The sequence below is a fragment of the Engystomops pustulosus genome, chromosome 2 (assembly GCF_040894005.1).
Source record: "Engystomops pustulosus chromosome 2, aEngPut4.maternal, whole genome shotgun sequence".
NCBI lineage: Eukaryota > Metazoa > Chordata > Amphibia > Anura > Leptodactylidae > Engystomops > Engystomops pustulosus.
Window position 1 is genome coordinate 192849262 of NC_092412.1, and position 14119 is coordinate 192863380.

General features: G+C 40.2%; 1 protein-coding gene and 1 long non-coding RNA gene across 2 annotated transcripts in view; one reads left to right on the forward strand and one right to left on the reverse strand.

The window, feature by feature from the left end:
- AMPD1 (adenosine monophosphate deaminase 1) overlaps positions 1 to 14119 on the reverse strand; it is a 46774-nt gene that overhangs the window by 29255 nt on the left and 3400 nt on the right. The window contains exons 2-4 of the mRNA XM_072137669.1: positions 4968 to 5142; positions 4586 to 4739; positions 398 to 563 (exon numbers count right to left, since the gene is read on the reverse strand). Of these exons, the coding sequence (XP_071993770.1) occupies positions 398 to 563; positions 4586 to 4739; positions 4968 to 5142 (495 nt within the window). The remainder of the gene's footprint in view (positions 1 to 397; positions 564 to 4585; positions 4740 to 4967; positions 5143 to 14119) is intronic.
- LOC140119053 (uncharacterized) overlaps positions 1157 to 14119 on the forward strand; it is a 50304-nt gene continuing 37341 nt past the window's right edge. The window contains exons 1-2 of the long non-coding RNA XR_011853310.1: positions 1157 to 1236; positions 1349 to 1397. This is a non-coding gene — a long non-coding RNA (uncharacterized lncRNA). The remainder of the gene's footprint in view (positions 1237 to 1348; positions 1398 to 14119) is intronic.

Below are 14119 nucleotides of genomic sequence, written 5' to 3' on the forward strand. Positions count from 1 at the left end.
CATGCTATAAACATGTCTGGTAGATTAAGCTACAACCATTATGTGCCAGCGCCAGGACGCCGACATCCTGTGTGCTCCGCGGACTATGGCAGAGCAGGGACCCGAACAGATAGTTGGCAATTTGGGTGTCCAAGCGACTGCCTAAATTGCCCACACTGTGGGAGTGCCCACACTGCACACTCCCTAAAGTTAGTGGCCTTTCAAGCTAAACTGTCACTAATTACTGTAAAAACGTAAGGTAGAACCTGGCGTAGAAATATCCGATGTATCTTGATTTATTCACCAGTGCCGGAGGGGTGGGACTTTGTCATACAGCAAAGGATTTATCTATGGTATGCCATGTATCTTCATATTTTGATTCTGCCATGGCAATAAATAAAATGTTTAATTCTCATACCTGGATGTATCTCATCTTCCTCTTTCCAGGTGGAACTTTCAATATCACGAAGATATTGGGATACTGTGCGTGGAAATTGCTGGTGGGATGCCCTCATGTATTTCTCTCTTATGGTCAGTGCCCGAAACAGACCCTTTCCAGCCAGCTCAAAGTCATCTACAGTCACCTGAAACGAGACATAGAGAATAGATGGTGGATATAGTAACACAATTTTAGCTTTTTGAAAACATTTTCCAGGTTTTATAAATAATAAATTAATTGCTATAATATTATATATATTATAGTATTCTAGTTATTTTTTTAGAAACTTTACATAAATTATCAAAATCAGGAATCCAGCACTCCCCTCTTTTGGCAAACCCTGGTTATTATCAATAATAAAATAATAGATATTTATGTGGTGCTATCATCATTTGCAGGGCTCTACCGATCTAAAAGATTCTTTTCTGATTTAAAAACCCAACACAGGTCAATTTAAACAGAACTTTTTGGTAGTGTGTGGATAAAATTTGTAGCTGCTACTCAAAGCCTGTAAAAGGTATGTCACATGTGCACCATATTATTCCAGTGCACAAAGATATTTCCTACAAATGGCTAGTTATATAACAGCACACGTCTAATACTTTTTACAGTATTAAACATTTTTTTGCTTTTGTTTTCTTCAAACACTAGAAGGTGCTGTGACACCGTTTTCAGGATTGCTTGGTTTCACTATTAGTCAGTGTACATTTTCTATAATGAATAATTCTTTATTTATATAGCACAGACAGATAACGCAGCGCTACGCAGAGCTTGCCAAACCTTTCCCCAACGTGGCTCAAAATCTAATCAACTTACCAGTATGTATATACCCACTTTGCATGTTGTTCTGTCTACACAAGTCTAGCTAAAATGAAAGGGTCATTGTGGATTTTATTTTTTTACGATGCATTTTATTGTATCTTGGTCTAGATGCTGAGGGAGAAGGGGTAGTGGTGGGGACCAAGCAATGCAGCGACAGGTAAGTGTTGCAATGTCAGGCTGTGTCTGTGCTTATGGGAAACGCACTACTTACTGTAGTCTATGAAGAAGGATTGCGTTTCTGACCTGTTATTGTGTGTCTGGCCTCTGTAAGTAATTCTCTGCAAGATCAAAATCAAACTGCATATGGCAGTCAATACACTTGTAGGAAATACTACATGCTTGGTGGAGATTAATAACTAAGCCCAGGGCTGTAACTTGAGTGGGTGCAGAGGGTGCGGTCGCAACCGGGCCCAAGAGGCTTATGGGGCCCATAAGGTGTCACTTTCCCATATGAGAAGACTAGTACTTTAAATCATACATTATAGTCGTGGTCCTGGCTAAGACTTCGCACCATGGCCCATCAGCTTTAAGTTACCCCACTGACAAAGCCTCTACATCAGGTAAAACTATTATTAGATTAGTTGTGGAAAAATATTACATATTATATGAGCTTTATGTTTCCCAAACTCAAATTTGAGGCCAACTTACCAACAGCCTAATTAGCTGAAAGTGGGTTATGCAACAACGTAAGAACATTTTCAACAGATTGGCTGAAAATGGAATTAATCAAGGTGTTGCAATGACCTAGTCCACAGTCCAGACCTCAACCCAGTTGAAATACTTTGGTCTTCAAGGAACTCTACTGTAGGGTTTGAAGCTTATTCGCTATTCATGCTGCTTGACTAGGGGAATATGTTTATTAGGGCTAATAATATAGTTTAGCTATAAAACTTATTTAAAACTTATTAAACTTATTTAATAAGTTTTAACTTATTGCAATTGAACAAGTTTTTCGGGGGGCTCACCATAGTCACTGCTGGGGAGTGGATGCAACCTGTGTGTGCCTTTGTCAGTCTCCTCTGCCCCTCACTTGTCCAGCACCCTCACCTATCCCCACTTCCTGTCATGTTCATTCAGCAGGCAGGGAAGGGAGAATGCTTGGGGAGGCGTAGGCACACACAGACTGCACCGCCCCCTCCCTTTCCCAGGACTCACCACATTAGTGATGGGAATTACAGCTCTTCTTAGTGAGCTGGCTCATTAAGCTCTGCTCAATAAGAAGAGCCGTCTCTTTTGGCTCCTGAACGGCTCCCTATTAATTATAGAATAGGGAGCCGTAGGCCAAACAGTCCTCCCACACCACTCCACTTTTAACCTGATTTCATCGGCTTAGAGGGGGCATGGCGAGCTGTTCAAGGGCTGGGTTTAGTGAGCCTTTGGCTAATGCGTTCATGCACATGAGCCGCCTCTTTGTGCCGGCTCGTTCGCAAACGACCCATCACTACACCACATCCTGGAGACAGGGAGCCAGGTAAACTATTCTAAACTACTGAAATGATTCAGAATGCTGACAGAGACATTTTTAAAATCGGCATAGCACAGTCTATTGGAACCTGACACTAGCTAAAAATGACATCCCTGGTGACAAGTTCACTTTAATCATGAAGATATGGTAGTGCTGATCCTTACCATATTGTTATTGTAAATTATTTCATTCATAATTACTTATTTAATTGTTGTCCACTCAAAGCCAATAACACTAAAGTAACACTCCAGCTGGTAATGCAGAATAATCTAGAAGCCATGCAGTCTATTTCAAGTAGGATTAATAAACAGCAATATCATATTTATACGGTTCAACAGCTGACATCCATCTGTAAGCTGATAGCCATGCCACAGCCATATTCATGAAGGAGGGAGACAGAAACTGACATGGATCCTCTCAGTACATCAATATGAGCAGCCCAGACTTGTCTTCCAGCAGTCTGGTCATGGTAATACAAGTCTTCAGATTACTAATTATGTAACAAATGCAAGATTACAGCAGTGTTTACTGTACTTACATGTCCACACTACAACATATAGTTATGGGTGGCCTGTTATGTAGGTGGGCTGTTACTAGTTACTATTTGGCCAACACCCAAAGCCATTTACATTTTTCCCTAAACTGGGTGCATACAAGCTAAAATAATGGGGGTCATTTACTAAGGCCCTGATTCTCATTTTCCCGACGTGTTACCCGAATATTTCCGATTTGCGCCGATTTCCCCTGAATTGCCCCGGGATTTTGTCGCACGCGATCGGATTGTGGCGCATCGGCGCTGGCATGCACGCGACAGAAATCGGTGGGTGTGGACGAACGAAAACCCGACAGATTCGGAAAAACCGCCGCAAAAATGTGTCGCAAAGCTTGCACTTACCTTCTCTCAGCCTGGCTCGGTGTATTCCAGTGCGTTCCAGGGAACTTCAGCGCAGCAGCGCCACCTGGTGGACGTCGGAGGAACTACCTTAATGAATCCCGGCCGGACCCAAATCCAGCGCAGAGAACGCGCCGCTGGATCGCGAATGGACCGGGTAAGTAAATCTGCCCAAATGTGATTTTAATACTAGCATTTATGTTGCCAATGTGTTTATGGATTTAGATCTTTCCATTTAACCCTTCCTGATTAGTACCTCCTCTGTTTTCTACTACCTGCTCACAAAGGTCATATGAGGGTACGTTGATGTATACTTTATTAATGTTTTACATCTTTGAAAAATACGTTTTCCATTAGTCTATTATGGAATCTGTATGGGACTCTTCAATGGATGTTTATTAGAAGGCTGTTGTCTTTTTTACTATTATTTTGATGTATGCATGACTTTTCATTACAGTTTTTTTACATTTTCATTGGGAGATGAAGTTACAAAAATCTATGAATACAGAATGGTATGGCTATTTTCAGAGATGGCATTGCCAATGTTTTTTTTATTCATTTATAAGATGGTTAGAAAAGGTGTGTTGTTTAATTTTATTTTCTTGGATTCCATGATAGCCAGGAACCTTAAGCAAGGATTCTATGACTTCCAAAGCAGGATCTAAGCTGTAATAGGTACAGACCCCCTAGAATGCTTGCATACTTCCTTCAGCTTAAAGGGAACCTGTCACCAGGGACCTCATTTTTCACTTAATACAGATTGTAAAAGCCCATGACACCAGCAGTGCAAATACGCCTTTCTGCCTTTTCTAAGTATTTGCATTACAATATAATTGTGTGTTATAACTTACTCCGCAGCAGTAAGTATGACAGTAGAGATACAAAAAATTAATACATTTTTAACTTAACTTTTAACTTTTCTAGAATGAGCGTGTTAATGGAGCTGGTAAGTTGCATCTTAATTTAATTTTTTACACTATTTCCTTACCCCAGATGCAAAGTCACCAGTAATTTTTACTCGCTGGAAATCAGGCACAATTTTATACAAAGGTGATGAATCCTCTACTATTGCAGCAATAGGCCTTGGTCCTTCTTCCGGAGCTTTGGCCATAAATGTCTTTAACCTCTGGAGACGCTTCTTCCTACCAAGGAACAACATAATATGATGATAGGTATTGTATTTACTTAAAGTTATAGACAAAAAATACATCATGGGATCATATGTTGGTATTTTGGTACAGTTTACGTTTAACCTATTGTTAATCTGGAGCAGTAGAGAGACTTGGATGAGCAAGAGGTTAAAATAGATGGACTAGATTAATCAAACATCCCACTAATAACCAGAAATTGCATAATTCTTATTGGAATACCTTTTATCTAGTTCTTGCTTGATATCCTGCTTAGCCATGTGATCTGCCAACTCATTATGAGCAATGGGGCAATTGTCTTCCACATCAAAGGGAGAAATGTCTTCCTTGGTATCCACATCTCGAACTTCTGTTGCAAATACTTTCTCAGCCAGAGATCGGATCTCATCCGCACTTTCTGCAGAAAACAAGTAAGAGAGTAAACACAGTGGGGCTTATTTACTAAGGGTGGTGCACACACTTTTGTCAGACTGTGCACCGTTTTCGGGCCTAAAACGACTCGCACAGGTGTTTCATAAGTGTCTGCGCTGCGATTGTGGCACACGCGACCCTTTTTGTGGCACAGCTGCACTTGCTTCTATGCAACACAAATTAGGGGGGCGTGCCGTCGGATGATCCCACTGATTCGGGCTGAGCACTGTTGGAAAGTATATGAAGAGTATTAAAGCTTTTCATGCACCATTTTTTCTTGGAATTTCTAACAAATCAATGTATTTACTACATTTACAGGAATAAGTTTTAGTTAATTAAAGCTTCAAGTTCATGTACAAACATGTATTAAATAACACATTGTACTACTATATAATACACTGTATATTGATTATGGACTATGTTAAAAATCTAACAGTATGATTTAATACCACCATATTTAATAATAAAACTTCTCCAGAAGACCCCATTTTAGAGAAGACCATCCATATTCCAGACCAGATTTCTTCCACCACACTTTTCAATGCAAATTTGGAGGGTCATCTTTAAGAGGTTTGTGTTTATATGCAAAAGTGGGCGCATTTTCAAACTTTTTTTGACATGACCTCAAAGCTCTCAAGTTGCTTTCCAGCTTAACATAGATCAATATTCAATCACTGTGGTTGTAACAATTATCTTTTTGCCCGGCCAATTGCATATGCTATCCGGGCATATCTTCATGCTGAATCCCTAAAGTTACTTAAAGTATATCGTACTCTAGATAACAATTATGCCCCACACTATCCTCCTAAGCAATATATACATTTCACACAACAACAGACCACACCGAGCCCCCAAAATGTATTAAATATTACCCCACTAACAGAAGTGCCCACACTGTCCCCTTAAAGAAGAAAATATACAAAGTGCAGGATAATGATGTCAGCAAATATGTTCTGCCCCAAAAACCTAGAAATCACATATTTTATGCTTAATATCACGTGGACATATTACAAAGAAACAGGCCCAAATAAGTAGTCATGGAACAGTCAAGCTACTATACAAAACTCAGCCATTCCATGTTGTAGACGGTCCCTTCTCTTTTATAGTTATCATGGTGACCTGTCCCTTTTCTTGTCGAAATCCACTCTGATTTCCGTACCCCTGAATTGCTTGACTTTCCCTCTTATACTTCAACACGACTATCTTTTTCTATTTTCGTCCTTTTCCTTTTTTCTGTCAGACGGGCAGTCTTCTTCGCCACTCTAGGACTAGAGAGTCTTGTTAGCATATTGGGTCATTAAACTAGCCCCTCGGATGATCCAAGGGGATGAACCAGTCTGACTTTACCAATCTCACAATAGAGTGCTGAAAATATTGCAAATGATTACTTGGGGATGATGGGAGAAAATACAAAATTTTAAACCACGTCAGAATCAGTCCAGCAATGCCTTCAAAGGATGCAAAAAGTTGGTGTTGGAGAATGGTGGGGAAATGTCCTCATTACATTCCAAAAAAGCTAGATATTTGGTGGTGAAGTTTTACATGATTCCATTCCTGCTATAGTACCAGTGTAATTGAAACCTTTGACATGTATATTCAGGACCACATTGGCAGTTGCATTGTGCAACAGTAAAACATGGAACATGACATGGGCTCTTGGGTTATTCTGGAGGCTTCTATACACTGATGTTCCTAACAAATTTCCTGTCCGCTCTATTCCGGTGTCACTAACAACATCGGGTTTTCGGGGAGATTTATCAGGAGGGAAATTTTTCAAGTCAGCAAGTCAGTTTTGTTCTTGTCTGCAATGGCGTAATTTGTACACAAGGTATTAAATTCACACAATGTTTGATAAAAGTCTCAGGACAAAAGCACTAAAATCATTGCTGCACCAAATTCGCCAATTTTCTTATTGGAATTGGTTTTTAATAATTTCTATCCTCTATCTATCATATATATATATATATATATATATATATATATATATATATATATATATTGCCCCATCTGTATTATTATATTTACTACCTGCTAAGATTCACCAAATTTGAAAAAATCTCCTTTTTTGTAACTGTGCCACTGTTCTCATTAGGCTGTAACTGTAAGTTAATTTGATTGGTACTGAAAATTGTAGAAAAACAAGCAGAAATAATGTGTACTTTCAGACAACCCATTGACAGCTATCCAAAAATGACTTATCAGCCTACTTGTTCCTCATAGTGATAACGATGTCATGTATCAAGTAACAGGTTAATATTGATTCAACTTGGCCTTAAGGAAGTCAAGCACTACACCATGTTCCTACACCATGCAGCATTTCACGCTTCATTAGTGTCTGTCAAATTATTTGTTTAGGGCTGTTTCACATGTAGAATGGTTGGCCCCTTAGTACCGAGTCAATGTGTAGAGTTTTGTAATTCTGTACCCCACAACCTCAATCACCTGTGAGGAGACAATTAGTTGACGCGTAAACAGCATGAGATTTGTTTGTCAAGGTATAGTTGATGCTCATTTTATCTTAGGTCGGGACTATATATATATAGGGGGATATTTATCATACGCTGGCGCTCGTGCGCCAGCGTATGATCGCCCCGCCGCTGCAAATTCGCAACCCGATACCCTGTTTCCCCTAAAATAAGACATCCCCCGAAAATAAGACCTGGTACAATTTTGTTCATGCTTAGAAATATAAGGCCTCCCCTGAAAATAAGACCTAGCGGCAGTAATTGCAGCAGCTCCCCCCACGCCATACATTAGTATTAGTAAATCTTTTAGAAGGTTGTGACATGGGAAAGAATTCATGGAAGTAAATCACTTCTGTTGTGCTGCAAATGTGATACCAGCAGCTACCAGGATAAGAAGGGTCATTTATGGAAAGTGCTTTTTACTAATAATGAGACATTGGGGTCAATTATTCTAATAAAAATGGAGTCACAAGAAATACATTATGAAATTCAGAGTTTGAATAAAACATCCCCTGAAAATAAGACCTAGCGCCTTTTTAGGAGCAAAAATTAATATAAGACACTGTCTTATTTTCGGGGGAAACAGGGTACATCAAGAGGCTTCTGCCTCTTGATGCATTGGGGTGCCAGCAGCGCAGCGTTTATCCAGCGCCCTGCCTGGCGTAAAAAAGAAAAGGCAGCCAGCGACTTTTCACGTATGAAAAGTCGCCGGCAGCAGCGAGTGCTAGGCCGGCCGCGCCCCCCCCCCCCCCCTTCACGCCCCTTCACGCCCCACTGGCGTGAAGGTGGCGGATTGGGGAAAATAATCGCAAAAGCTAGCAATAAGCTAGCATTTGCGATTATTTCAGGGTCTCTGCGCCACTGGCGGTGCGCAGAGGTCCTTATAAATATGCCCCATAGTGTTTATGTATGATAAGGTCCTGCATCTGCCTCTAGTAATGGTTTAACAATGGTAAGCTGGGCAAGCTGGACTTCATTTTGCTATGTGGCTCATTGATGTTTCTGTACCCTTAAAAAGATGGATTATTATTTTCAACATTTAAGTAAGGAGTCCGTGTCTATTTGCATGCTTTCAATACAGGACAGTAGCTACTACCCCACTGCCATGCTCCCTCGCCCAGTGTCGCCATCTACCCTCTCTTGTACATTGGGAGACCTCTGTAAAATGAGGTTTGTAAATCTACTGTACCATTTTCTAGAATGACTTAGATTTTCCATGGAATACAGAGTTTTTAAAGAACATGTAAACTGTATTGTGGAAGCCAACTTAAGCTTTCTTAAAAGGAATATACTGTCACGCAATGTGGTTTACATACACTATTATCACTATTGGTCTGGTGCCATGATTGTAGATGAAAGTAGTATAGGCGTTTAATATTAAAAAGGGCTTCCTGTTCACATGGTGTGGCTACATCATTCTTGTAAAGTTGTATACTGAATTTCACTTTCACAAAATTACAAACTTTCTTTCTGCATACGGTTGGGATGTTTTTTCTCACTTTTTCTCATGAACATTTTTTCTCTCTTCCAAAAAATATATATATATATTTACATATACATATATATGTATTTATATATGAATTTATATATGAATTAGACATGGATAAAACATGGATGTAAAATAATCCATTGATTGCAGAATCAAGTAAAGATCATTACTGCACACACAAAAGTGTAGTGCAGGGACCACTACATGGTCCCTATGTGGTTTACATGGACAGCAAATGAATTACTTGAGTTGGGGGCATGCATTAATTGGGCACATGGAAAAAATATGGCACACTCTTTACAACTGTATGTCAACATCCAAAGTATTTAAGTTTGATATTTATGTTGTCTGTATAACACACCCAGTGTATTAAGTGGCAGCAGGGGATCTGACCAGCATATTGGGCTGTATAGTTGGTGAGGCAGCACTGCCATGCTCAGGGCTTCACTCACACTGATACCAAGAATAAGAGAATGAATTATGCAGGAGAAGACTAATGAATTGCACAGTTGTCTTGGCAAATGTAAGGGCCAACAAGCTGACCTTGTCACTGGATATACAGAGAACATTAAATTAGAGTGACCTTTTAAAATAGGTCATAAGGATGTAAACATCATTAACTGATGCAAGGGAAGGCCCCTAATGTTTCATTCTGGCGTCTGGGGGACTCAATAATTTGCAGAGGCCTATTAAGCATAATGGTAAGTTGGATGTATTTTAGTTATGGAGTGATTAAATTATTTATGCACGGTATAGTGATAACTTGATGGTACTCTTATTTGTTTATTAATTATTCCCCGAAAAGCAATAATATTGTGCAAGATTACAATATTCTATATTTTTTATTGTTGTTTAGTGAACACAACTAGTTATTATTAAGATAATTTGTGAGTAACTTGGTCTGCAATGGGGACACACTGAACAACTTTCACAGAAAATAATCGACTGTTCGGTGGGTGCTACAGTAAAGTAGTAAAAATATATTGAGAAACCCTCTTAATAGCAAAAAATATAATTATTATAATGCATGCTCAGCATCGGGTTTGTTAACTAGTCTAATTATTTTAAAGACCATTCAGGCACTATCTCAAAACCTCAAAAGGACATACTGTAATATTTATTGTAAAAATGTAAATAAAAATATGCAAAGTATATAAACAACACTCCAAGAATGTGAAGATATACACTCACCGGCCACTTTATTAGGTACACCATGCTAGTAACGGGTTGGACCTTTTGCCTTCAGAACTGCCTCAATTCTTCGTGGCATAGATTCAACAAGGTGCTGGAAGCATTCCTCAGAGATTTTGGTCCATATTGACATGATGGCATCACACAGTTGTCGCAGATTTGTCGGCTGCACATCCATGATGCGAATCTCCCGTTCCACCACATCCCAAAGATGCTCTATTGGATTGAGATCTGGTGACTGTGGAGGCCATTTGAGTACAGTGAACTCATTGTCATGTTCAAGAAACCAGTCTGAGATGATTCCAGCTTTATGACATGGAGCATTATCCTGCTGAAAGTAGCCATCAGATGTTGGGTACATTGTGGTCATAAAGGGATGGACATGGTCAGCAACAATACTCAGGTAGGCTGTGGCGTTGCAACGATGCTCAATTGGTACCAAGGGGCCCAAAGAGTCCCAAGAAAATATTCCCCACACCATGACACCACCACCACCAGCCTGAATCGTTGATACAAGGCAGGATGGATCCATGCTTTCATGTTGTTGACGCCAAATTCTGACCCTACCATCCGAATGTCGCAGCAGAAATCGAGACTCATCAGACCAGGCAACGTTTTTCCAATCTTCTACTGTCCAATTTCGATGAGCTTGTGCAAATTATAGCCTCAGTTTCCTGTTCTTAGCTGAAAGGAGTGGCACCTGGTGTGGTCTTCTGCTGCTGTAGCCCATCTGCCTCAAAGTTCGACGTACTGTGCGTTCAGAGATGCTCTTCTGCCTACCTTGGTTGTAACGGGTGGCGATTTGAGTCACTGTTGCCTTTCTATCAGCTCGAACCAGTCTGCCCATTCTCCTCTGACCTCTAGCATCAACAAGGCATTTCCGCCCACAGAACTGCCGCTCACTGGATGTTTTTTCCTTTTTCGGACCATTCTCTGTAAACCCTAGAGATGGTTGTGCGTGAAAATCCCAGTAGATCAGCAGTTTCTGAAATACTCAGACCAGCCCTTCTGCTTCTGGCACCAACAACCATGCCACATTCAAAGGCACTCAAATCACCTTTCTTCCCCATACTGATGCTCGGTTTGAACTGCAGGAGATGTCTACATGCCTAAATGCCACCATGTGATTGGCTGATTAGAAATTAAGTGTTAACGAGCAGTTGGACAGGTGTACCTAATAAAGTGGCCGGTGAGTGTATTTCTATTCCTTTTCTATGGATGAAAAATAACAATGTAGACACCAATACAATACAACTCAAAAATTACATAGAAATTACAAGCGCACACTATAAGCGACCAATATCATATCTAAAATTAAGCGACAAAAGATAATTAACCACCTACTCTCTGTTTAACAGTGCAACTCCGTAGTGGTAAAAATAAAGCTAAAATCCTGATTGACATACCCAACTCATGCCTGAGATCTTTTCAGAAAGATATAAACAAATTTAGGAGGAGCAAGATCTCGGCAGCCATAATTTATACTTCTAAGGTACTAGGGGGACTGGGAGCGGTGAACATCATCAAATATTATTACGCCTCTAGGTTGGTGCCTCTAGTGGTCTCGCATAGAAAAGAGGCCCTGCCCCAAAGGGTGTTGATTTTACAATCCGCCTGCTTGCAGATCCTGTTGGATGTTTTACTCTGGCTGCATCCTAAAGAAAGACCACAGTTCATGTGCCCACTCCTCTCTTCCTTACTCTTAATCTGGGACAGGGTCAAATGTAACTACAGTTTACAGTCCCTGCACACATGTGTGGCTAGAATTTTCAATAACCCTAGATTTGTCCTGGGTCCTTCAAGCTCTGATGGTGGATAGACAAGGTCTGTGTGCCAGCCGGGACTTCTGTGATCGGCTGGGCCTTAGATCTGTTGGATATTTTAAATCTACCTACAATATGCCAGAGGTAGAAATGTTTAGATTTCACCAAATATACCATTTCCTCCAGGGTCTAAGGGAGTCCTGCCCAAACATCACAGGGTATACATCATTTTAATGCCTGTGGCTGAAAATGGCAGACATGCCTCTTATCTTTTACCTCATCAGCCAGATATTCCTGTCCATAAAATGGCCAGAGATGAAGGGTCTTATCTAACCATGAACAATCACCCTACCAGGACCTTATGATACTATTCATGAATATAAGGCATGGTCAGATAAAATCACATGACCCTTCATCTGTGGCCATTTTATGGACAGGAATCTCTGGCTGATGAGGTAAGAGACAGGAGGCTTCACTTTACATATCAAGAAAGCAGTGCAGAACTATTATTAAATGTTAATTGGCAAATTACTGTACCTAATAGCCAAACACTTACACACACATTACCAAAAACATGAGGTATAGTAGTCAACCCCTTTAACCCTTTCACAATAGAACGTCACATCTGGAGTGGGGGTGCATGGAGAGGGCTCACGAGAGAGCCCTCTCCATAGCCAGTAAGTCTTTGTTGCATATTGCAGCAAAGATTTACTGGTAACACCCGTGATCGGTGCTAGCACCGATCACAAGTGTCAACCCGCAGATCGCTGCCAGCGGCTTCAAAAAGATGGCGACGTGTGGGCGCCGCCATCTTGTTGGAGATCGTCGCTCCCCGTGATGTCATCGGGTAACGGCAATCAGTTGCCATGACATGAGGCTGTCTGTACTTAACCCATTCATTACTATGTGCTAATTGCTCATTGTAATGTATGAGGATCAAAATCCCCATATACTTCCATACTGTAGTATGGCAATATATGAATGGATCAATCAGACAACCTAGGGTTAAAGCACCCTAGGGAGTATGAAAAAGTAAAAGTAAAAATACCTGAAAATTTAAAAACCCTGAAAATTTAAATCACCCCCCCCATTCACTAGAACGTATATAAATAAAAAGTAAAACTCATAAACACATTAGGTATTGCCGCATCCAAAAATACCCGATCTATCAAAATATAATAACAGTTTTTCACTGCGTTTAACCCTGTAACGGAAAATAGTGCTCGAATTTGAAAGTGGCACTTTTTTGCCATTTTTAAAAATATTAAAAATTCAATTAAAAAAATCAGAAGGTCATAAAGCCCTAAGAATTGAAACCTTCATCAGTAGTCGCAAAAAAGACACCATCCACAGCTCCTACACCAAAATATGAAAAAGTTATTAGCGACAGAAGATGGCAAAATCTGAAAAAAAAAATTTGTATAGAAGGTTTTCGTTTTTGCAAATGTAAAACCTATACAAAACCTATACAAATTTGTAATCGCAACGACCCAAAGAATAAAGTAGACATGTCATTTGTGGTGCACAGTAAAAGCCATAAAATCCAAGCCCACAAGAAAACGGTGAAAATAACTTTTTTTCACCAAATTTCCTTGCATTTGGAATCCTTTTCCCACTTCCCAGTACACGGAATGGAAGAATAAATATCATCAATATGAAGTGCAGTTTGTTACACAGAAAACAAGTCGCCACACAGCTGTTTATGTGTAAAAAAAAAAGCGATAGATATTTGGTTGTGGGGAGTGAAAAATAGAAATGAAAAAAAACAACAAAGGGCTAGGTCCTTAAAAGGTTAAGGGGAGGACTGCTATAATATTAATAACATTGTCATCCATTGTATCAAGATTAACATAATTTCTCAACATATGACTGTACTGGACAGTATAGGACAGTGGTGGCGAACCTATGGCACGGGTGCCAGAGGTGGCACTCAGAGCCCTTTCTGTGGACACCCAGCACAGAATTTACCAGATAGGACTCAAGGCTTCCTTCTGTTCTCCAAGACAGCCCGGGAAGCGCCATGCTCAGTGCTATTTTAAAGTGACACCTACTTGG